General features: G+C 43.2%; 1 protein-coding gene across 3 annotated transcripts in view; it reads left to right on the top strand.

Annotated features, from left to right (window-relative positions):
* CHD2 (chromodomain helicase DNA binding protein 2) overlaps positions 1-25,642 on the top strand; it is an 85,378-nt gene that overhangs the window by 20,976 nt on the left and 38,760 nt on the right. For 2 of the 3 annotated variants that reach the window (XM_071441279.1, XM_071441278.1), the window contains exons 4-7: positions 965-1,025; positions 6,335-9,505; positions 9,841-9,974; positions 22,845-23,052. In XM_071441279.1, the coding sequence (XP_071297380.1) occupies positions 9,913-9,974; positions 22,845-23,052 (270 nt within the window). In that variant the 5' untranslated portion in view covers positions 965-1,025; positions 6,335-9,505; positions 9,841-9,912. Of the gene's footprint in view, positions 1-964; positions 1,026-6,334; positions 9,506-9,527; positions 9,975-22,844; positions 23,053-25,642 lie in introns of those variants that run through there. The other variant, XM_071441280.1, reaches the window with a different exon arrangement.

The following is a 25,642-nucleotide window of genomic DNA, read 5'->3' as shown; positions in this document are numbered from 1 at the left end:
GCCAGCCTACTGCTATTTTTTTTGGTTGTTTCCCTTTTTAAAGCCCTTTTTCTGTAATAAGAGTTTCAAGTAAATTACATCAACAAAGAAATTACAATCCTGCTCATCCCATGTTTCTTTCTACACCTCTGAGTAGCTGTCAAAAATGGAAGAGAAGCATTTAGAGGATTGCACAGTATGCTGTCACTGGAATAGGTTCATTAATTTTTATGTATTTGAGGCTATATTTCAATATAAGTAGATTTTGAGAGATTACAAGGGAAGTGGTTTGCTTTTATGTGTCAGGAGGATAAACTTGAACGCCTTGTTTCATGGAGTTGAAATTTACCCTGAAAAGGAGGTTCATGAGTTGTTTCAGAGTTCTAGGTCTTTCTACCTTTGCTTAAGGTAACTGTGATTAAGAATTTATTGATACAGATTGCCAGTTGGCATTTTCAGAGTCAGATTTCCACATCTGGACCTTGCCCATACATGAGTAACTTTAAGGTAGCATAGATAATTTGTTCTACATAAATGTTACATAATTGCCCTGCATCCAGCAGATACCTCCTCTCAGTAAAAAGAGCATTTTATTTTCTATTGTGAAGGGCAAGTGTGTTTGCTTAAGCATACTTCCACTTGATGCCTGATTGATCTTTTTGAAAAACTTCAAAGAATATCTTTTTTGTTGTTTTTTCTCAATGAATTTGTGGATTGGGTCTGAATTTCTTGGGTTGTTTCCAGGTTCTTTAATAACAGGTTCCTTAGTGATACTTTATTTTTTTTATAAAAAAATTCTGTAGCACATGCTGTGAGCTGGAAATGGTTGGGTTTTTTGTGTTTGTGGGGAGGTTTTTTGTTTGTCTTTTATGAGGGCTTTTGTAATAAAGGCTAATGCTTGGTCTTGTAGACCTTAAGGTCTAGATCTCTTTTATTTTTAAATTTATTTTAATTCAAGTGTTTTAATATTCCATTTTCCCTACAGATGTGTTGAGGAATTGATTTACTCACTCTAAGCAAAATAGCTGCTGTTGGTTGAAGCACTGGTAAGTTGTTATTCCTAATAACATTTACTTTTTAGCTTTAAAAAAACCCCAGCAACCACACATGGCTATAATGTTTAAATGGCTGAAGGCTTTGGCTGAACACATTCTAAAAGTCATTAGTGTGTGGCCATGTGTGCATGTGTGTTTCAGAAAAGCTGAAAAGGAGCCTGGATCATTCCTGCTGGGCCCTGGGGAAGTGAGCAGTACTTGGATAGTGCTCTCTCCCTGGCTGGCTGCAAAACAGCTTTCAGAGCCGATTGTAGTTCTGGGGGCTTCTGTGATTTGCCTCCAGATTTCACTGAGAACTTTCATATCATAGTTGTGCTTGTTCAGAAGGGTTTTTGGTATGCAGATGTCTGTCTCTAGAGAGGTACTACACACAATTTGGATAACAAATGGTGTGGAAAGTATAGCAGGAAGAACTTGCTGTACAAGCATCTTGTGTTGTCCTTATGCTTCTGTCAGGATCAGTGGGAGCCTTTGAGCAGACAGTGACTGTCTCCTGTTCTACAATTGTTCTGTTTCTGTTCTTCATTCATAAAACTTTGGCTTTGCACAAAATAATAAATGCCAGTACAGTTTCCTGTATTTTTTTTAAATTAAACTGCTAGCTGATAGACTTGAAATCATTCTTCATATAGTCAAAACATAAAGTTGGCAGGCTTGAGTAGGTAAATTAATTCAGTTCTATACTGGATGAATAGAGGGACAGAATTTTTTCCCATTTCCTTAAAGTGATTTGGTCTTGACCTTTTGTTGTCTCTGGCAAATTTCATGACTTTCTTGGGAGTTGCTTGTGGAAAGACTCAAGTCTTTTTGTCTTTCTTGCTGCTTAAAATTCAGACTTCTTGACTCTGCATATTTGATTAGGGCATCCATTGCATTTTGTGTACATGGGTTAACTTTTTTATGTGAAGCTCTATTCCTGTAGCACTGTGCTCTGGAATATATGCTATTCTTTAAGAGCCAGTTTCTTTTAGTCTGACATGCTACCTGATTGAGCAAGGCCTTCCTTAGGCTTCAAATAGCTTGGGAAAATGTTCCAAGATGCAAATCCACTCCTTTTAGTGGCTGGATGACAGTGAATTTTAGCTGTCCCATGGCTGTGGTTGTTAGCAGAGCCCTCCAGCAGCCACTGCCTTCTGCCCTGCCTCAGGTGCTGGAGAGAAGCTGGTTTTGTACTCCAGAGTCCTGGCTTCTCTCACTCCATGGTGTGGAGACTAACACAGAGCCCTTCCGAAAAGGAAAAGGAATTTGTGGGAGGTGGTGCTGCAAGCCTTGCCAAGCTGTCTTAGTCTGGCCTCCTGCTGCTTCTGGGCCCATTTGATTTTGGACCAATTTTACCATTTGAGTTTTCAGTCCTGAAGCAAAAGAAGTAGAAAAAGATGTAGCGAAAGAGATCATGGACTTGAAAGAATTAAGTTTTAATGTGTGTACACGAACTCAGTTTTGCTAAGTATTTAATTTCTTCTACTACTGTTGTCTGTAAGTTTTATTACTTTGTTCTTTCAGAAATCTTAAGCTGTTTTTCCCACTGCAGGTGTGTGTTGAGCAGTATATTTCTTGATATGTTTCTTCTCCAGCTATTCCTCAAAACTCTTCCTATGCTATCCACTGATGCCTTCCTAGCCCCAGTCACCTGCTAGAATCTCTAAACATGTGACTCATGTTCCATTTTAATATTAATCTTTGTGTGATTGCTACATCTTTCTGTGTGCATTTTTGTTTTTTTCATTGGGTTTTAAATTAGCTATTGTCAGATCTGGCTCTTTTCGTAGAACTTGGCTTTTCAGTTACACACTGAGTAATTATTCCATCCTTTTCTGGTTTACAATCCTTACCTGAAGGAAGAGGTGAATGTGAAACCCTTAAATGATTTTGTTGAAATAGTTGTCTACAAAAGAAGTTGTTTCAAAAAGCAGTTGTTGAAAGTATTGCAATGTAAAAGGTCTGGTGTTGGATTCTCTGGTTAACATGGTGTTTAGTTGAAGCACTGATTTTTATTTTTAACACTCTTTTTTAAGACAAGAGAGAAAATACTCAAAAACAGCAGGGGCTCTAATAAAGTTGGCATACTTTGCTTAATGCAATAAAATTTATTATTTAAAAATAATACACACAAAAGAGGGCATTTGTGAATAAAGCCACGTGTTATCTGGAATTAACCTTGAAATCTGACAAACCTGGCAAATAGCCTTTCTTACCTAAAAATACCCAAACCTACATGAGTTGTGCTTTTACTGCTCTGCTTAAGGAACATCTGATGGTGGTAAAAGCAGATTTAGGGCTGTCCAGAGCACTTAGTTCCTGCTAAAGATGGTACAGAATAAAATAATGGACTTAGCTGCCAATAGAAGACACTCCTTTCCTCCTGTGTAAAAGTTACCAGGGGTGTTGTTGAGAGTAAAACCTTGCTTTAATGAACTTTTGAAGTGTAGAACTTGAGGTTTGGTTTGCTCAGAACCTCATTTTGTCCATTCAGCTCCCTCTGTTGGAGTGAATTCCCTTTCCCAAGTAAGTTACCTTGGTTAAGAGTCTAAACATCAGATTTCATTCTGGAATAGTTTGTAAATGTGTTGGTGTCTAATGCATGAGAATTGTTGGGCTTCAGTCTTATCCTTTAAGGAATGCAGGGTCACAGTGGACCTGAAATGGCTGAAGCCCTGGGTTTGGCCATAAGCAATGTCTATTGTTGCTCTGATCTTTTAATACAGCAACAAATAATGGCAAAAAAAAGCTGAAGAGAAAAACTTTGTAAACACAGGTGTTTTGTAATTGTTGCCTTGAACCTTTAGGCAGGTTGGGAATGGATGGCATGGAGTGCCAACATGTTACCAGTGGTTTTGAAGGAAACTTTGTCAGGATTACAGGACTACCCAGGTCCCTGATTTATCATGACCAAAAGAACAGTGCTTGGAAACCAAACCAGCAGCTAGTAGATAACAGAAGCTTGAAAAATGGGTAGATGCCTAATTCATTTTACAGAAGGTATGGTAAACTCATGTCATCTAGGGAAAAAAATGGGTTTTTCAGTATCTACCTCAAGTGTAGGATCACTGCATATGTCTTCATGGAGGAGTGTATTTTTGTAACATTATTGAAATTTCTTAGTAAAATATGCCTTAATTCATAAGTAAACAAACACTGTGAAATCTTTTAAAGCAAATGTAAATTTCACAAGTGTAGAGGCTGCTATTAATATTTTGGCCATTCCTGTGGCATCTTTTTGATGTGTAATAACTTGGAGAACAAGAATGTGTTCTTAGTTATAATACCTCATCAGTTCTGTTTACTGCTAATTATTTTACAAGGTTTAGAGAAGCATTTAAGATGAAGGTCATGGGGTTACTTATGAAGTTCTTGGTCCAACCCATCGTAGGTGAACCGAGCAGGGAAATTTTCCCTGAAATTGCTTTTGGCAGGCTAACCCAACTGAAAAGAGCCTTTTAAAGGGTGACTAATACATAACTAAATTACCTTTTGTAGAGGTGGGGAAAGTTGATGTCAGTAATTGGATTTCTATATATTAAGCTTATTAAAAATAACTAAAAATAATTTTAATGATCTTATTATTTATGGGATTTCCATTGTACATATGTTAGTACTTCAGAGTGTTTGATAGTGTCAATAATGGACAACTTTGTGGGGGTTTTTTTCATGTTTTGATACTTCAGTCAAGGCATTACCATGAAAAAACATTCCAAATTTTAATTAATCTTCAAATGCCTAAATAGATTTGAAATTAATTTGGTGAGAACTGGAAGAAAAAAACAAAACCAAACCCAAAGCAACCCCAAAACCAGCTTAGTGTGAGGGAAAAACACCTTTACTTAATACATTGTTTTAACTGAGGATGAGTTGAATGTTTGAAACAGAGCATTTCTTTACACTTGAAAGTTTTGTTTCTGAAAGCATGAGTGTCCTGGGGTTGAATACTCCTGCAGCTATGCATGTTTCACAGTGCAAAGTGGAATTACTAGATGCCATATTCCAGTTCAATGTGCACGACTTTCCTGTTCTATTTAAAACAAGGAAGTCTCTAGAAGAGCATAAAACAGGACATATGGGCACTTGTGAAAGTCAGGCTGGGGCTTGTTGCACTGCTTCCAGTGCTCTTGGCCTTGCTGTAACTGGTTATTTTGAGGTGAGACTGGGGAAGCTGGGATGCTGAAGCAGAGACCACTAGATGGCCCCACTGTTTTTTTGCTGGGCTGTGGGTAATTTCTGCATCCCTTGTCAGAATCTGCCCAGGATTATCAGGGAGCAGAGTGGTGGTGAAGTTGGCTTTCAGGCTAAAATGAGGTTAAACCTATACATATTCAAAAAAATAAATTGATGTTGGAGTGCAGATACTCAAAATCATGAAGGCATTTTAAAACCCTTTTTGCATGTCAGCCTACAGTCAGCATTGGTTTCAGAATGATGTTCCTAACACTTAGTAACTTCCTGTACCTAAGTTTTGCATGTGAGGAGGAGTAAGGTTTTACTTGAAGTAAATTGAACTTACATTTCTTGGAAGAAGATAGGAAGATGGGAACATTGGGTTTGTATTTATCCATGTGGATGCTGTTTGTTCAGTTTGGTTTGTCACTCACCTGTGAGCTTGGTTGCAGTTCCATGCTGAGTACAGTTGGAATATGGCTCAGAGCCTTGCTGAAGGTAGCTAGTGTGACTTGTGACCATTTTTGTCTGATTTCTGGTGTGTCCTTTCCCACCAGTAACCAAACCAGTCGTTCCATTTGCTTGTGTGTGTGCTGTTGCACTGTACATCTTTCATGAGCTGGAAAACTGGGTTAAGATGGTGGAATGTCTTGTGTCCAGTCACCATCTGTCTATAAGAAACCAGTTTTCATTGGTTTTGATGGATCTTTGTTTTTGAAGAAAGGAGCTTGAATAGTACTTAAAAATCGAGGTTTGTTACAAGAACCTTGGTGTTCTACTAAGCAATATCAGTTTCAGGAGATGGGCCAGTGCAATGAAAATGGTTGCAAGAGCAAATTTCTTTGATTTCCCACCACAGATTTCTCTAGTGGTTTAAAAATTTCAAATGGAATTCATGGATCCTGAAAGGGTTCTTGGACTTCTAATATTTTCTCACACTTTTTTATAGTTTTGGTTAAATTTTCTTTTCATTCTCGAATTGATTATTTGACATTGTTTCTGATAAAAGTAGATATTGTGGACTATGTAACATGGAATGAAGCATCAGTTACATGTTTAAATTATCTTCAAGGTACAGTAGTTGAATGTCTTAGTTTAAAGCAATGATGTGTATTCCAACAGCATTTTTCTTCTAATTTTTCATAAAGAATCCATTCAGATGAAGAGTGTCAAAAGGAATCTACGAATGAGACACCAAGATGGCAGTTCCACTGGGGAGTGAGAGGTTGAGGAAATGGACTAATGCATGAGTGCTGGGATGTCTGTCCAAGAAAAGGATGTTAAAACGTGGACTCTCATGTTATTAAACCAGAGAAGATCTGGGTTGTGATCATCCTATCAAAATGGACTTTGCATTTGAATTAATCAGTGATTATCCAATGATGGATCTGTTTGAGAACTGGGTGGCAAAATTTTCCTTTTGGGTTGTTTTTGCATGACAGGCAAATTAATTTGGTAAAAGATCTGTTGCTACTGCTGTTGAGAAAATGTAATTTATAAAGTGACTTTAAATAAAAGGTTTTGGTTTATTTCACACTTTGTGTTTGTCCTTTCTGGCTGAATATTTTTTATTGAGTTGATATTGAAGTGGGTTACATTTTTGGTTGCTATTAAACTGAGAAATACTTTAGCTAAGTACTGGAGGCAAGGTAAAATTTTGTGCTATACTTGGTATCAAATGTGGTTTTCATTTGCAAATTATGTTCACTTTGCCATGACTTCCAATGAATTTTTATTCGCTGGCTTGTTCATTCAGGTGCTTAATACGAGGGGTTTTCAGTACTTGGCCTATTGTCAGGGCACTGCTGCTGAACTTTGTGAAGTTATTTTAAGATGGAATTGATACCAATTGAAGGCTGAGAAAATACGACAATAAAAGAGTACTTGAATGTTTTGTGTAACTTTTTTAGGTATGTTCTTGGGTTGTGTGTGGGTACAGAAACTTTTCAACAGATTTCCTGGACTACAGACTTCCTGAACAGTCTCTTTGGTCTTAAAATTGTTCTGTGCAAGTGTCCAATCTGCTTCACTGCTCTTGCATGTAGCCTTAGTGTTACAATACTGTGCCATGTGTTTGGTGAGAGAAAATGAGTTATTTTTGATATGGCTACAGATGACATATTAACCTTTGCAAATTAATTCTAAAATGGTTCTAATATTTGAAGTCACGATTTCCTTATAGGTTTCTAGTGGATCTGATAATTTAGCTGTAGGCATTTCTTTCCTGTATGTTTCACATGAAACTTGAAGTTGTCTTTGTTTTGTGCTGGAGGGTCAAGATGGTAAACCTGGTGCTGAGAGAACCTTGAAATTGTATTTGAAAACCCAAACAAAATCCTGTTCATAGTCTGTGTTTAACCACATTTGCCTTGCTCAGACTTTTTTGGAAAGACCCATTTTTGCCATGATGAGTTGTTCATACCTGTTCCATCCAGTCATTTTGGTGGTACATGCTTGCCCCAGTTTGGTTTTGCCATGTGTTTTTATGGTGGAGTTGGATTCTGGGACCACCCCGAAGGGTTTCTCATTCAAATGAGTGGATTTCCTTAGTGTTACCAGAAAATGTTTGGAATGGTCTTGCATTGTGGTTTTTCAATTCTTGCAGTTGAGGTGCAAGGAGTCTTCTGTGAATAATTGGTAAAGTGGAAATTTTTTTAATGGCTTGTGGCATTGGGGAGTTCCTAATGAAGCCTCTTGAGAAAGAGGATGGATGGTTGTAGGAGATAAATGGCAGGTCCCTGGAGGAATTAAAGGGGATATGGTGTTGGTTCTACTGGTCGAAGCCAATGGTTTTGGGCTGTTGGGAGGCTGAGCCATGGGTGTTCCCATAGAACCCCAAACTAGCCCATTGCCCCTTTGTCCTCCAGTGCTCCCCCAGTGGCTGATGGCTCTGTCTTGTTGTGATGCTTATGAATATCCAAGATGTTCTTGTGCTTTAAGGGGTTGGTTTTGGTCGTGGAAGACAACTGGTAGTCAGAATCGAGTGGTCAGGGGATACTTGGATCACTCCATTCCCTTGGTGATACATCCTCTCAATTCCAGGATGTCGTGTTGGAGATGTCCATTGATTGATTTGCAATTCTGCAGCTTGGCTATTGTGCAGCTTTAAAATTAATTTGTTGTGTTAAAATCTGTTAATGAGCATGAATGGGTTAAGAAAGTGCATTAGAAATGAGCAGTTTGATGGTGTTGGACTGGCTTGAGCGCAGTTCCTTGGCGTAGCTGATGGAAGTGCTGTGGCTGCTGGATTTGAGTTGTTGGGGGAACCACTAGGGAGGCGCTGTGGAGCTGCAGGGCAATCTCAGCTCTGTGGGCTTGGCTTGGGAGCGGGTGATGCTCCTGTCCCCCCCTGCCAGTGCCAGCACTGGGGGGCAAAGGGAAGAGCTCTTGTCTGGGGATTCTGCCACCAAACTGGGGGGAAGCTGCCCCTTGGGTGGGGTGACCCCCAGGGTGGGCTGCTGCTGCCTGCATGGCTGTGAGCTCCACTTCCATGCCTTCAAAATGGCTTGTAACAGCACCACTTCCTGTCCAGGGAGGAAGTAATTTTAGCCCAGGCACTGAAATATTTAACAAATCTTTAAAACAAAAGGCACAAATTCCATTTCTTTCTGGCTTCCAAAGGGTGCCTGAGCCACATGGGGTTAAGGTGCCCCTTGAGCTGGGGTAGTTGGAAGGAGCCAGGGCTGTGGGGTAGCAGGCACCCTTTAGGTGGAGGCTCTCTCTTTTTTTGGTAGAAATGAAGGGGTGGGTCTATGGTACATCACCTGAGTTGTGGGGTAAATGTAGAGAGTGTCAATCAAAGGCAGAGCTCAGAGCTGGGAAGGAGCTCTAGATGGCGGCTGTGCCTTAGAGAGAGCGCGCTCAGCTCCGTGCCTTCCCCAACACTTTACGCAACTTTCCCTAACTTTCAGGCAGCCTCAGGGGGCCCCCACAGCCCCTTGCCTCTCCTAGGCACTAATCGGGGGCCGAGCGGACCTTTTTCGGGCAGAAAAGCAGCTTTTGAGGGCTCCCTTTTCGTGCCTTGCTGGAAAGAAGAAGCCGTGGAGAGAGCCCAGGTCGTTGTTTTTCCAGCTTAGAAGCCATGGCGTACCTCCATTTTTGTGCGCTCTCCTAATGAGCTTTTTCCCCCGGACATTTTTGTACTAATTATCGCTTCTTTTGCTTTATCGGCAGCATATTTTTGGGATTAGAATATATATTTTTTTTTCATTTTCTGAAATTTGTATTTTATCGGTATAATTACAAATATTTTGGATCTGATGTTTTTCCACTACCCGAAACTAATATCGACTTGGTCCTGGCGGCGGTGCATGGATCAGGTAGGTGAGCAATTAATAATAATAATTTTTAGATTTCTGCCGTTTTGAGTACTTTGATTTTCGACCGATTTGTGCTGTATTGGGATGACGCAATAAGATACAGAGATTATTTGCATCCAGTGTTACTTTGGGAAAGTTTGCAGGATGCTCCTCTCCTGTGTTTATTCTCGGATTTTTCTTGTAAAAATGATTATTTGTTTTAAATCTCCGGTTTGCCGTGTTGATCAGTGCTGTGTATTGTTATAACAATATCATTGCAGCGTCAGGACTTTGTTCCTGATAATGAAAGCCAGTGAAACGAACTGGGACCTTACCTTTCTTTCAACTTTTGACAGTAAATACCTGGGCACAGGACTTCAAAGCAAACAGACACCCCTGACCCCCTTTTAATATTTAAGAATAAAAAGATGATGAGAAATAAGGACAAAAGCCAAGGAGAGGAGGGTTCAGTCCACAGCAATGCATCGAGGTATGACCTATCAACTTTCTTTTTTTTTTTTTTTTGTAAAACCTGTGAATACCCTGTTTACTTTGACAGCCTTGGGTTACTGTCAGTGCTTAATAGAAAACATTTTACTGATTTTGCTTCCTTTTTAAGGAATGACCTTGAGATTGTTAGCATGCCACACCCTAATTTTTTTTGGTAGCAATTTCTGAAACTTGTGTTGTGACTTAAGGGCCCATGTCCTAGGCAAAAGGTACTGTACCTTTATTCAGGGCAGCCCTTGCCCCTGTATGATGTTTTTCCAGCTTTTGAATTTCAGTTTTTAGGTTTTTTGTGCTGTGAAAAATGACCTTGTCGGTTTAGCCATTGCTGCATTGCACCATTTTACATACAAGGCAAATTTTTCTTTGAAGAATCTCAGAAGTCTAAACTTTAACTGAGGGCCATACAGAAGCCTGGTGTAGTAGTAAATTATAGTAAATAGGCACAAGAAAAAGTTACATGAATGAAAAAAAGCTTATTTTAAAATATAAACTGGAAAGAGCCTGTTTGTTGGATACCTCTTACTTCAAATTTTATTTGAGCTTGTTGAACTTTGATTCTGTGGAGGTATTTTAGAATATTTTTATACAATTTAACCAGACTTTGTCCTGCTGGTGATGGCATTTTGTATCATAAAATATACACTGGGACTGTTAACAAGAGGCACCAAATGATTTGCTTGTTTTGTTTAACGTATTTTTGCTCAGAGTATTTTTATTTACTTTTGTCAAGTAATGAGATTATTTACAGATTTTTAGAAACTTAACCTTGATGTGGGAAAAGTATGAAATACTGAAAATGTTTGTTTGCTGGGAATGCAGAAGCACAATTACCAAATAGCTCATTTTATATTTAAAAGGTCGGCTCTTCCAAAAATTGGAAATTAAACTATATGCATTTTTGGGTTCGGTTTGTAAATATCACTGAGTTTTGCATTTTGTTAATTTCAGTTGAATCTTGGTCTGTTTCTTTTTCTCTGGTGTTGTCTTGCTGCATTTTTAACCGACATTAATAAAAAAGAACTCTGAACTGTCTGTTGTATCACATGTGCTCTATGTGATGTTCAGGTGTTTGAATAGTATTCTTGATGTCCAGTATTCAACCTTCCTTAAGCACACGAACTTGAAATAGTGTGGCTATATATATTATCAAATTATTGTAACCTTCTAATATAAACTTGGATGGTGTTCTGGGTGTATTTAAAATGCAGTCAAATTTTAAATTTTAAAATAAATGTGGGTAAGATTGTTTAATTTGAAATTATTAATAACTAAATTAGCCTCAGGGATTGTTGAAGCACTTAAACAGAGCTTTTCTAATAATGCAGTTTAAAAACACATCAGATTTTCCCTTGTGCTTCCTTTACTGTAAATGCTGCACACAAAATATTATGTAAAAAGTCACCATTTATAAAAATTATTTTTCAGATTATATACATTTTTATGCTTTTTTGAAGTTGATATTATCAACAAGAGCAGCAATTGACATACTTTGTTGAGGAAATTGAAAGTATTTTCCCAGTGTTGGAAAGGAATAGGAGCTAAAATCTGAGCCATGTAGCAGGAGTCCCACAGGGGGTTTTGTCCTTAGGGGTATGAGATTTGCATAACGTCTCGTGTGCTTTTGGGGTTTTCATTGAAAGGTTATTTATCATAATTGATCATTTACATTTAACACCTGTTGTGTGAGGTTACCCTTCTCCCCCTTCACATCTTTTTTTTTTCTCTGAATTAACCTGCTGTGTGTGACACCAGCACACCTGAAGTGTGGGAACAATTGAGCACAGGATATTTGCAAGTGAACCCTGTTGAGCTTATTTGTGAGGTGTGAGTCAGCTCAATGTCATAAAATGGGCTTTACTTCCTGAGGTTGACCTGAAGTAGGGGAAATGATTTCTAGGAAGTAAAGCCACCACTTTGCTGTATTGTAACCCTGAAATGCACCGGTGTCTGCACTTCTCATGCTGCTGAGACCAGTTTGGTATCCATGGAAGTACCTGAACATGGAAGCTGCACAGTCCTGGTGGGAACCCTGGGTGGTGGAGGAGGTGGATATGGCCGGTGCCATTCACCTGGGCTGGAGAAGGGTGTTAGAGTGGAAGAAAATACAGCTCTTGCACACCACTGTAGTGCCCTAACTGAGGAACTGACTCCTTCTTTTCCAGTTCTAAGGGAATACAAAGGCCTGTGTGGAATAAACAGAAATGCCTGAGAATTGTCCCAAAGCAGATGATTTATTCTTGGAGAGAGAGATGGTGTTAACTCTTTACAGTTTGTAAGCTGAGGCTTGTACTCCTGCCTCTCTCCAGGTGCCCAGCAACCTTGTCCTTTGAGCTTGGACAGTAAATCCAACTTGGAGCTGAGTGATTTCATGCAACTTTGCCCAAGGTAAAAGTTGCTCTGGGTCTGCTGCAGTTCCTGCTGACCCCCACCTGTGTGCCTGAGATTTGCTCAAGTAATTGAACACAATCTGCTGTATTTTCTAGCATCTTCTGTGCTGCATGTCTGAAAGGCAGGTAGTGTGAAGGTACATCATCCATGGTCTGCCCTCATGGGAAGTGCAGAGGCCAGAGGCAGGCTGGGGCCCCCCTGAAGCCCAGGAGTGAGTTTTGCAGGGATAGCAAGTAACAGGCGTGGGATACGTAGTTTTCCTTTCCCTTGGCCTGTATCTGTTGCAGTTGTTCTCCCACCTCAGAAATACCCTGCGTGGGAACGGTTTGAGCTGCAGACCCTGCGAGGCTGGGCCAGCCCTTGTGTCTGTGTCCAGCTCTGGGCTTCTCTAGCATTAAAACTTATTTTTTGGGGGGAAAAGTAGGTTGCAGTGGTCTAGTTCCAAGGCCATTTTCTGTGCAGGGCTGGAGCTCCGAGGTCTGAAATGGCTGTTTTTGCTCCGCAGCCACCTCCCAGCGCAGGGCTTTGCGCAGCACAACACCCTCGCCTGACGTGGCAGCCATTTTATGGAGATGTCGGAGCACACGAACCGGCATTTTGGCCGGGGGGGGGAGAGCAGGGAAACGATCGCGTTAGGCACAAACTGCCCCCGGTGTGTGGCGCCGGGAGCAGGGGGGCAGCCCGTTGTGGCTGGGGCAGCGGCGGGGCCGGGGCGGGCGGCCGGGGCTGGCGGCGTTGGCCGGCGCTGCCACAAAATGGCTGTTCTTTGTGCCGCACCGCTCGGGCGCCGCGGGAAGCGGCCGCGGGGTTCAAAGGCCGCCCTGCGCCGGCCGCGCCGCCATTGGCTGCGCGCGCCGCGCGGGCCCCCGGGAGCGGAGCGGGCCGGGAGCGGCGGCTGCCGCGGCCTCCCCCCGCTTCCGCTGCTCTGCCGGGCGTGGGCTCGCTCTGCTGGCATTTTAACGGGCTTTCATTTTAATACTGCCAGCTATTTTCAGCAGTCACTTGAAAAGAAGCAGGGCTATTTTTTGCTGCGGATTTTTTATTTTCTTTTTTTCTTTTTTTTTTTAAACTTCAAAAGGAATTGTAGAACGCCATAGTATTCCCGGAACATCTGGGTTTTTTTTTTTTTGTTTTTTTTTTTTTTTTTTTTTGTCTTTTCTTTTTATAGAAATGTACAGCTTTCAGTATCCTTAAATCACCAAAATTCACTGTTTGCTTTCAGTGTGTATTTTGCAACTGATTTTCTTTCAGCTGAGTAGAAAAATTGAACACATTTGTTAAAATGCTTCAAACTGTGGGTTTCAAGTTTTTATCCGAGTTATTTTTTGGCCATGTGCATGTGCCGAGGCTTTCAGTTTCATTTGCACCGCCGCATTCTTCAACAAGGATTTTTTTCTCTCTCTCCCTTTCTAAGCTTTAACCCTTTGTGAAACTGTCCAGAGCCTTTTTTGAAAAGGAAAAATGCTTGATCAGTGCGGGACACAAAAGGAGTAATGTGCAAGGAATTCATATGAATCATGATGTAATCTGTGTGCAGCACAAAGGAGATTGTTCTTGTTTTGCTTTGTTACTTCTGTTTCACATTACCCTCGTGAAGGAAGTGTCTCATCTAATTACGCATGCACAATCCTGAGGCTTTCAACTCCTCTGTTCCCTGTTTTGTGATTGCTGCCAGAGATGGATACAGTATATACAGTGCTATAAAAAGAGCTCACCAACTGCAAGAAGCTACATTTAGCTGTAGTTCATTGTCTTCTGGATTGTTTTTTTTTTTTTTTTTAGTTAAATATCTTAAGCTAATTAATCAAATTGCATAGATTCTCTAAAATGCATGCTTTTGCTGAATAAAAATTGGAGAATGGGAATAAAGAGCTCATCTGGGTAATTGTGTAACCCAGTTTGTGTGGCACAGGCTGTGCTGGGGCTGGGGCGTTGCCATGGCTGGGTGCACGTGTGTGCAGGCATGTTCCCAGCTCTGGGAGTGCCTCCAGCCAAGGCAAGGTGGTTCACATGGCAGCCTGGAGCCTGTTCCCCTTTCTGTCGGGTTGATGTTTCACCTGCCACACTCTGAGGGCCACAGTTGCCCTTATCTGCACCTTGCCCCACTTCCTCCAGCGCTGGAGCCAGCTGCGGCTCGGTGGTGCCGTTTCCAAGAACGCGGATCCCGGCTGTGCCTCGGGAGCAGTGCTGGGGCTGCCATAACCACATTTCTGTGTTCAAACAAACACTAACACTGGCAGCTTCGACGGGGCTCGGAAGGAGGGCCAGGAAGGCCCCGATCCTTCATTTCAATCTCCCTAACTCCGTATAGGGATAAACCAATTCCTGTCTTTGTTTGTGTGTTTCGCCCCTCAGAAAGTTGCTCATGGCACTAGCAGGTTACTGAGCTGCCAAACTTGTCTCTGAGGAGTTTTTATACTGGGACACCTCTTAATTCAGGTTTATCAGTGCTGGTGTTGAGGAGCAGGTGAAGTACCTGAGACAGCAAACAGGAGTCTAGGGACTGAGCAAGCTTCTGATGCCATGGACTGGCTGCTTTTGAGCTTGAGACAGCCCAAGTAAACCTGCTTTGGGTGAGTTTGGCAGCTTACATTGTCATTGCATCTCCTGATACATAACCTGGAGGTGTGTGTTATCTTCTCCATCTTGTTTCAGGTTGCACACCACGGTTCCAGCAGGAATTGCAATGTTAAATTAGGCTGCTAAGTTCTGGAGATGGAAAAGGCTTCTAAATCTCTCCTTGCCCCTAGCTGAAATCCAGCTCAGGAAGGAGCTGATAATGACTGGAGAAAGCTTCTGTTCTGCTTTATCTCTCCTCTCCTTCAAGGAAAATAAATACAAACAGCACAGCACTGGGGGAGGGGAAGGCCTGGGTTACCATAATTAGATAGAAGCAGCCTTCCAGCAAAGGATGTGCTGTTCTACTGACATGGTGTCTTACATCAATCTTTCTGGTGTGCTTTTATTAATAGACATGTGCTAAAATGCCATGTGAAGATGCTCTTTCAGTAGGTGCTGGTGTGTATGTAAAGCTCACTTTCACATCCTGTAGAGGAGACTTGAAATAAAAAAAAAAAAGCCCAGAGAAAAAGTTTACCCCTAGTGACTCGCAGTGAAGCTTTTGTAAGTCTGTCACACTGTTAATGCCTCATTTTCTTAGAGCAGGGAGTATCTTTTGGATATAATGAGCCAAATGTGGCTGATTCTTTCCAAATGTGCAGCAGCTCATTTTACATTACAGCTTGTGTAGCACTGCTGCTAAATTACAATTTTCAATCTTCACCTTCCTTTATATTTACCTGTGGGCTGAGATAACCTACTCTGTACTACATGTGCTTTTCTTACCTTGACTGATAGGGGTTAAAAATTAAAAAGTTTTTAACAGTGATCTCAGATTCCTTTCTGGTACTGTGCTGGAAGTGCTGGCATGGCGTTTGATCTTGGCAGGGCTCAGTTCAGTGTGTCTGCCAGGCTCCACAGACGGGATGGGGTGGGATGCTTAACACTTCATTGCTCACCAACCTTTACCCCGGCTATGAACAAGGGTGTTGCAATGTCAAGAATCCCCTGACTCCAGAACACCCGACCTTAGGAAAAAGCTGTGTTGCAATTAGTTATGTTTCTTGCAAGTGTTATTGTTAGGTATAGATGACTTAATAGAATTGCTAATACGTTAATTATAGGAGTCGTTTGCATCTCTCTGTTGGGTAGGAATCTCTATACTTCACTACAAAGTTGTCACCGGTTGAGATTTGAATGCCATGTGCTGTCTGTAAAACTTTAGGCTTACATCTCTTGGTTAAAAACAGATTTTAAGAGTCACTTGGAATAACCCCCTCAGGCCAGATCAGGCTCCCTTATTTTGAACTGCACGTCACTTGGAACCATAAAGGAATTTCTGCACCATCGTGGTCCTAAATTTCCATATACACTCCATGTCTTTAATCTGAGAGGTTTTAAAGGAAGTTTACAAATGTTAAGGGAGAAAAGGCACCCACTTTTTCAGTACTAATTGTGTGTGCAAACTCCTGCCCTCTCACGCATCCTTGTGTCCTTTGCCAATGGGCTGCACCAGCATGGAGAGTCCCCTTTGTGCTGCCACTGAGCCTCAGGCTGGCTGTCCATGGGGGACATGGCTGGAACGGGAAGGGCGGCGGCACAGGGACAGCCCTGCCCGCTGTCGGAGGAAGGGACGCACCCCCGGCTCCTGCTCCTCTCCTTGGCTGGGGCTGAGGAGGAGTTGGGAGCTCCGCCCGCTGCTGTGGGATGTGGAGCCCGGAAATGCTTCGGAAATGCTTGGCTGCCTCCCGGCGAGGGAGAGATGGGCCCTTTCAAACCCTGAGAACTGCAATTGTTCTCTCCTTGCTGTGCAGGGAAAGGGAAGGATGCTGCCTTGGAGATAATCAATGGCGCTCCTTAATCAACCAGACAGGTTTTGACTCCTTTTGTCCTTCTGCTGGCTTTTCTTTTTTTTTTTTTTCTTTTTTTCTCTGTCCCCACTAAACATCCCAAACATTTTCAGCCTCTGGGCCTAAAGATCAGAGGGCTAGAGAGCCAGCTCTCCCCATCATGAATGAATTGCTCTTTTTGCTTGCTTATGCAAACACAACACAGCATCTTACTAGTGGAGGAAAAACCCCCACCAGCTTTGGGAAGGTCTGTATCATTCAGGATAGCCCAACGTGCTTTGCTGAGCTGCAGCAGAGCAGTGAGGGATATATTTAGCTCTGCCTTTGGCATTTGGGAGTCCTGTGCTGAGATAAGTAGCAGTGGCCAGAACAGGCTGGAAGTTTGCAGACACAGGTGGATTCTCCATGAGAGCTTCTCACATGCCCGTTTAAGGGGAGTAAAAAAAAGTTGCTGATCATAAAATGAGGTTAGGGAAATATTTTTATGCTGCTTTGAAAAACTTGTTGGTAATCTGGAAGGGCCAACCCTATCACCACGGGAGTTTGTTGTGCCCCTTTAAAGCTGGCCCACATTTGGACAAATCATATTTTGAGTATTTAGAGTTGTTTGAGACTCACTCCTAAACAGTATGAGGAGCCTAATTGTGTTTAGAATATTCTAGTTTAAGTTCTTGCTCGAAGATCAATGTGTAAAAGTACCATGCATAGGTATGGAGAGTAGAGGAGCAGGAGTATTTTTCTTCCTTCCCTTCCCCCCATTTCTACTTTTCCCTGCACGAAATAAACTAGGAAAAGCTCTTTCACCAAATGACCCTTCTTCAAGGCTTCTCACTCAGAAAATCTTTGCCTTGGGAGACAAGCAAGCACCAATCGCTTTTTAGCAGACTTTCAGAATAAAATCAAGGGAACTGAAAAAGCTAGGAATGCATTTATTTATATTCAGTGTCACAATCTGTCCTTTGCTTGGCTCTCCTGCACACTCCATGTGCAGTGTCTGTATGGCCTTGTCTATGATTACTGTGGTATTTGCTCAGTCTGTGCTACTCATATTATCTTCTCTTTATCTAGTGATCTGTAACTAGAACCCATCTTGTGGTGTTCTCCCTGGCTTGTTTAGCCTAAAGGTTAAATTTAGTTTAGTGCCTTTTTACAGCTACCCTGTGACTTGAGTGCACATATCAACATTGATGGTGCTTATTTGTATTTGCAATATATGTAGCCATTTCATATATATGTTTATATAGAAACAGAGAATGGTTTGGGTTGGAAGGGACCTCAAAGATCATCTCATTCCAACCTCCCTGCCATAGGCAGTGACACCTTCCCCTAGACCAGGCTGCTCAGAGCTCCATCCAACCTGCCTCAAATGCTTCCAGGGAATGGGGCATTCACAACCTGTCTGGGCAACCTGCTCCAGTGCCTCAGCAAGCTCACAGTAAGGAATTTTTTCCTAATATTTAATCTAAACCTACTTCCTTTCAGTTTGAAGCCATTCCCATGTGTCCTGTCACTACATGTTCTTGTAAATAGTTTCTCTTCATAATAGGGAACATCACATTTGTAGATCAGATATTCAAAGGAAATGTTTAACAGCAGCCAGTCCTCATCTCAGTCGATGTGTTTGCCCTTTCTGTGGTTTGTCACAGTGCTTGTGTGCTTGTACAGTTTGTACAGGTCACTTTAGGAAGACAGATCTGTTTAAATAGTTTTAAGTTGGTGGCCTGCACAGGCCTTGCTGCTCTGTGCTTTGGAGTAAATCTCAGGTTGGTTCTGCTGGTGGATGGGAGTGGCAGCTGGCAGCCTGAGCTGAAGAGCTGTGCAGGCTCAGGAGCCCCTCTCAGGTAGAGTTGGCTCTGCCAGACACCCTCGGGCTGACCCAGCAGCTCCTCCAGCCCTGGCCTGTTCACCCCCTTCTCAGGATCATTGAGATTGGAAAAGACCCCTGAGATCATTGAGTCCAAGCTATTGTTGCATTGTCCACTCTGCAACTCACCTGCCCTGCCAAGTGCAGTTTATTTCCACTGTTCCTGTTCAGGCTTGGTCCTGCCTGGGCTTAAGCTGGCAGTGACCTGCTGTTTCTCTGGGCTGCCCAGGTGTGGTATCAGGAAGCCCAGCAGGTCCAGCCAGTGCTGGGAACACGGTGAGCAGGGATGGGAGCAGGGAGGGGCTGTGTCCCAGCCACCTGTGTGGGGCATTCTGGTGCCAGTGAGCTGCTGCTGTGCACCTGGGTGTCACTTACCCACAGCACTGGTGACACTGTGGCCAGCAATGCACAGGAGTTCAATAGAACAGTTCCTGCTGTCATCCAGCTCCTGATGTTATCCAGCCATGGGATAATCTGCCAAGGTCCTTCTCCAGCCTTCACAGGGTGGTTTGCTGGTGCCGAATCCCTGCATTGGAGATTGCGAAGCCCAGTGGAATGTTGCTGTTGGGATTCAAACTTGTTTAGATTCAAAACATTCACAACAGTTCTTAAAGCTGGGAGGAGCTTTGCTTGTGGGAGGGTGTTGGGTTATTAATCCTCCTTTATTCCCCTGTCTGAATTCAAGTTCTGTCCCTCAAAAGCCACATTTTAAATGCTGGGGCAGAATGGTCCCAGTTAGAGCCATTCCCCAGTCAGTTCTTGGTTTCACAAATGCATGTTGGGGTCATTTTTTCAGCTGTCTCACACCTTCTGGAGGCAGATCTACTGTTAGTTCTTACTGAGAACTTATAAAATGATTTGCTGCTTGCAAAGATGATCCTCTATAAAAGGAAGTCATATGTGAAATATTAAATGCAAAGTCTGGAGGCTTCGGGCATGTGGTAATTGCCTTTTAAACTCAGATGCCTCACTGTAAAGGGTCTTATCGCTGCCTTTCAGCTACTTATTTCTTAGAAGGATCATGTTCTTCTTGGTAAGGAATGATTTAGTTTTGCTCCCCTTCAAGTCAGGAGCAGGCTCTTAATTAAACCAGACTTAAAGCCTAAAGTATTTCTTAGAAACCAGAGGAATGTATTTGGCTGAGTCTTTGCAGATCTCAACTTTTTTTTAGGAGTTTCTTCAAAGAAATTACCAATGGTCCATCTGTTGCTTTCTTTTCATGTTCATGGGTGTTTTTGGAGGAGGGTGGTCTGGCTGAATTGTGATTTTTGTGATAAATAATTATCGCTTATTTCTTACTTTTAGTTTAATTGGAAGTAGGTCTTGTTTGGATGCTAACTCAGGGGTATTAAACCAGGACAAATTCCAGAAATAACTTCTGAAAAGAGGACTTAGGTCTCTAGGTATATACAGTGTTAGGCCTGATTTGACATCTAATGTTGCTAATACATTATATTCTGTTGACAGGTAGAAATGCTTCCTGATTGTACCAGTGACAGTTAGAAAGGATTCTTTTATGAAAACAGGCCTTTCAGTTATTTTTTTTTATCTGATCAACATAGAAAAGAAGATAAACACATATTTTGCCTCAATAACAGGTTGTTCCTTAATTAAAAAAAAAAAAAAAAAAAGCTACAGCCTTCAAAAGGACATAATCACTTCTCATCTGTATTTCTTTCCTTAGTAGGGGAAGCAGGTGTGCAGGCAAATATCTGCACATATAGATGTGTATGCCACCAGAGAAGTCTCCCTCTTTTCAGATGACACAGTTCACAGCCTGAAAAAAAGAATTAGTGTTCAGACAATGTTGTGGATAAAGCACATGAATTATGGCTCTTAATGTGCAGAGAGCCTGTGTCCCTGTGTCCTTGAAATAAAGCTTAAGGCTTTGAGGAACAAAGAGCTCCAGAGCGGGAGGAGGACAGTAATTACTGTTCTGCCTCTAAACAAATACTGTCAGAGCTGTCTGGCCTCAGTCTTGCCTGGGCTGTTAAAATTACTATTCCAGCTATTGCTCACAAATCTGACTGAAGGAAAAACTGTCTTCATCTTCCATGTGTCCCTGTGGGACACAGGACACCAACATGCCTCAAGCAGAGCCTGATGTTGCCACTTATATTGTGACAGCAGAGGTTTGGATGCCTCCAGATCCCCTTCCTTTGTGGAGGCCCGGTGGGATGGTGTCTGCTGAGGCCTGCCCATGGACACCATCTGTCCCCAGAGCTGCTGGAGTGCCATTGCCAGGAGCAGTGTGGCACCACCATGGATCATGTGTGTGGCACCACCATGGGTTATGTGTGTGGCACCACCACAGGTCATGGCTGTGGCAATGGAGAGCTGTGGTGGACAAAGAGGGGGACTGTTGTAAAGCCCACACAACAAGGGGTGTACTGGGACATTGTGCTTTTGGTTCTCATGGATAACCTCCATCCATGGACAGGGCCTGGGCAGCCTGGGATGGCCGTGGTTCAACCTGAATTTCCAGCCTGCGTGTGGGACGCAATGTGATAACCCTGTTCCCTCAAACCCAGGCTGGGACAGTGAAACAGCAGCCACGGGTGATGGCTGCCCTTGCTGCTTGCGGAAGGGGCTCCTTTTGTGCCCCCTCAGGCTCGGAGGGCCGCGCTCCCCACGGTTCCCCTTCCCCGGGGCAGTGCCAGGGACCCATCCCAGGGTTCCATGCCAGGGACCCATCCCAGGGATCGGGCTCAGCCCCGCGGTCGCAAGATGGCGGCGGAGGGGCGATCACGAAATGGCGGCGGCGGCGCCTGAGGGCGCGCGGGTGCTGCCCCCTGCCCGCCTCGCGGCCCACAGCCGCGGATCCCGGGGTTTGTCCGGCCGGGAGCGGGGCGGGCCGCGGCTGCCTCCGGGCATCCCCACACGGCAACGACCCCTGCGGAGTCGGATGGAAATGTACACGTGCACATGCTTGCTTTGGGTTGGTTTTTGGTTTCGTTTTATTTTTTTTTTAATTTTTCTTTGTATTGTTTCTCCCTTGAATCATGAAATCTGAGCAAAGCCTTTCATGTGCTTTGTTACTTTTGTACAAAAGTAGAAAAAAAAATAAAAAACCTGTTTAATCCCTCTGCAAAGTTTTCCTGACTCTTCTTTCATTAGTGTTGTACCTAAGCAAATCTTTAAATATCACAAACACATCTGGCTGCCAAGTGGAAAGCTGACTGGGAAAGGGGTGCTCCTTATTCCAAAAGTTTGTGGCATCATCATTGTGTTTTTGTTTGTGGCAGTGGGGTTTTAATGCTGCCTTGCAGCACACCTATGGTAAGGTGTCCTGAGATTTCAGTTTGGTTTTTTGGCTCTTAAAATAAAAAATATATATGTTGGGAATGATTGGGAAAAGGTATTTGAATATTTTGGCCAGCTAAAATAGTTTGGCCTCTCATTGTTTTGTTGAGGAGCTTTCATTTAAGGGGATACACTGGGTGTTAACCCATTTTTATATAAAGATATTAAAAAAAAAACAAAAAATGGGGGAACTACACCTACTTAATATTCTACTCTTCCATTATTAGCTTGAGAAACGCAGTCTGCACAGCACTGGTGTAATCCTTTAAAGAGGAGCTGCCCCAACCACAAGCCCATATAAGCTTCTTTCTTCTCCCCTGTTGCTGAATTAATCATTTTTGCAAAAAGCATTATATTTAGCATCGTTCATGGTGTTATGGGCATAGTGTTTTTGATACTGGCCTCTTCCAGAAAGCGGATATCTGGTTTATTTGGAACCACTGGCCTCACAGGATGCAGTGGAGAGCCGTGCTGGAACAACTGCTCATCGTTAATATTGGAGGATGGTCTGTGGATGCTGCAGCCCCCACTGTGCCTTTCTCTGCCTCACTCCAAGACACCCAGATCTATCAGGAGAACCTGTGCTGCTGGTACTGCTGATGCTTCTCCTCACCTACCACCACTGCTTTTGTTCTGGTGATGAGCAGGAGATCCTGGACAGGGATTTTTGGGGCTGCACTCTCACTCGTGTTCACTGCCAGTCCTGGGAAGGAATTGCCTCTGCTGCAGAATGCCGGTGTGGGGTGTACACACAGGGTCCACACTTGCATTCAGGCTTTTCCAAACCTGTTGTTGTGGCTCAGGATGTGTCTCAGGTTTGCTCCCTTCGTATTTCACAGCTGTGTCAGTGCAGTTAAAATGTAACCTCTTCTTTCTCTACCATTAGTCACTCGGCATCCGAAGAAGCCTCTGGCTCTGACTCTGCAAGCCAGTCTGAAAGTGAGCAGGGCAGCGAGTCAAACAGCAGCTCCGAGTCCTCTGAGAGTCAGTCTGAATCTGAAAGTGAATCAACGGGTTCCAAATCCCAGCAGACCCCTCCTGAAACCAAAGAAAAACCAGCCTCTAAGAAGGAAAGGATAGCAGATGTTAAAAAGGTATTACCCCTGCTGCTCTGCACGGACACGTTACTCCTGTCCCCACCATGGAAGGTCAGGCAGCAGGACCTCAGTGAAGCTGTGCCCAACATCCTGGCCACTTTGCACATGGACCAAACAGCCTCTGACCTCCAGTGTCCCCAGGGGCTGTTTGGGCTGTGTGCTGGAGCCCTGCTGCTGTCACCCTTGAGAGCAGGAGCTGCTGTGTTTGTGGACCCCTGGGTCACCTAGTAGATGGTGGCAGGGCTGACTGGTGTGAATGAGAGGCAGGTGCCTGTCATCAGTACATGATCCTGTCATTTCATCCTCTCCCTCTGTCTTTCCACTCTATCCTGTCTCTCCTCAGAAGCAGTAAAGCCTCTCCATGGGATAAGTACTCAGGAAGAAGGTTTGAAGTTTGTCTAGGGTTTAAAGTTTGAACCACTTTGTTTTTTTTTACATCACTCTTCCTCTCAAAAAAGCATAGGAAAAACAAACAAAAACGAACTTCCATTATTTATTAAGTCCAGAACAGAACAGTGCTTCTTTGTTGTGGGTTTTTCCCCCCTGTACCTTCCCAGCTCCTCCCTAGCAATATTCCTCAGATAGTCAAGTTTTCCCTCCACTTGCTGTCCAGCAGGAAAAGGGATTGTAGATGTTACTGCTCATGGTATCCCTCTGCACCCCAGGGCAGAAGCTGCACCTCAGGTGCCTGCTTTACCTGAGGGATGGAGACACCTGACTAAAACAGGGCAGTGTGTGGTGAGAAAGAGGAGCCCAAATACCATTTGGAGACAGGAACTCAGTGAACTGAGTTCGCTTGGAAGGAGAAAATTCTGGTTAGGTCAGCTTTGTTTGTTTGTTTGTGGTGTGTACCCATCCTGTTGTTCTTAGCCGTGGGTTGCACTGGGCACAGCTTGCTCCTGAGAGTGAGTTTTATGGAGAAAGGTGCTGGGAGTGTAAAGGATAAGGAGGAAGGACAGTGCTTCCAGCCTCTGCTCCCCACGGACCTGCCAGGAACAAGTGAAGGATTTTGTTACCACCTTCTCCCTCCACAAAGCTCCAGGCTGCTGGCTTAGGTAGTGGTTAAATCCTCCAGTGTTCGGACTGGCAAGGGAGGATGAGTTTATAAGACAGTTGTGGTAACACCATATTAAAATCTGTGGTTTATTGTTGATAAGTGGGCACCAAAGGAACTCTTCTCTCCCTCTGAAGGATTCTAAGAGCATGTCCCCAACAATAAATTTTAACATTATCCTGTGAGGAAGTGCATCCATACCCAGGGTGATAATTAGCACGGGTGAAACATGAAAAGGTCGGGACACCCTTTAATAAGAAAGCCTCTCCCTTCCTTAATTTCTCTGTTAATGGGTGTCTTCCTTAGCTAGGTCTAACCTAGGCATGTTGATACAACTTCCCCTTGAATAACCAATGCAATTAATTATTATATTATTGTTTATTTGGTATTTGTCTAGATACACCCATGAAGGCGAGGTTAATCTGTGTTAGGTGCTATTAAGATTTGTCATGGAAGTTGCTCCCACATTGAAAACCCATGCCATTTAATAGATAAAAGACAAGTTCTTCAAACGGTTTGGGGAAGGAACATTAAATTTGAGGGTTTATTCTTTCTTGAGAATGTACCTCAGTACTTGCATGCCCAACAGATACACACTGTCACAGTCTGTCCCTTATCCCATTACTCCTTTAACAGAGGCACAAAAATTGCTGGGCTGCAGCCTTGTATCCATCACGCTCTCAATCCCATCACTGCTGCACCTGGCAGCGTAGTTTGATTTCCTTTTCCTGCCAGTGGCTTGCAGAGGTATTTGAGGATTGGAGAGAGAGAGAATCAGAAGGAAATGAATCAATGTAGAAAACTAAGAGCTCTGCTGAGGTAGAGAGGAATTGCTGGTGTAGGAATTTGACCATTTGACCACCAAACCATGGTGGTGGTTTGTGTCTGCCCTGTAACCCTTGTGTCCTGTCACCAACACAGCTCTGCATTCATCCCCCTCAGGGCATCCATTTTTGTGTCCCCTTCTCCTGCCCATCCACAAGAACAATTGCATGCTCTTATACACAGTGTATTGAACTGGTGAGGGCCTCATTTTACAGCAAAGAGCACAATCATTGCCAGCAGTCACCTCTGCACTTCCATGTGTCCTGCACTGCCAAACCACATTCCCATCAGTGCATTCAGGAGAGGATCCAGTGGCCACTGCCTTGCCTTGCCAAATGACAGGGTATCTTGCTCTATTTGCCATCCAGACTGGGCCACAGAATTCACCTTTGAAGCTGCAGCTGGCCATGTCTCCAGGCAGCTGGTGGGGCTTTCCACCAGGAAAGGAATTGTGCTGGAAGCTGTTAGTGACAGAGAATGGCCCTGTTGAGTTGGTAGGTCTGTTCATTCCATGTCCAAGGTGTTGCCTGCATTCCTTTGGCACCAGTGCTGCAGAGGGCTGGTTACCTCAACACTCTGTCCTTCAGCTTGAGCGAGCTGGAGAGTGATTTGTGCCTCAGTGGAAAGATGGACCACTGTAAAGATAACACTGAGATAAACACATGCTGCTTTAGAAAGGTGTCAAATATCCCAAAATAATAATAATAA

Source organism: Agelaius tricolor, unplaced genomic scaffold (genome assembly GCF_023055355.1).
Source record: "Agelaius tricolor isolate 1412-34295 unplaced genomic scaffold, bAgeTri1.0.p SCAF_16, whole genome shotgun sequence".
Lineage (NCBI taxonomy): Eukaryota > Metazoa > Chordata > Aves > Passeriformes > Icteridae > Agelaius > Agelaius tricolor.
Note: the sequence above shows the minus strand (reverse complement) of the source record. Positions and strands in the feature narration are given on the sequence as shown.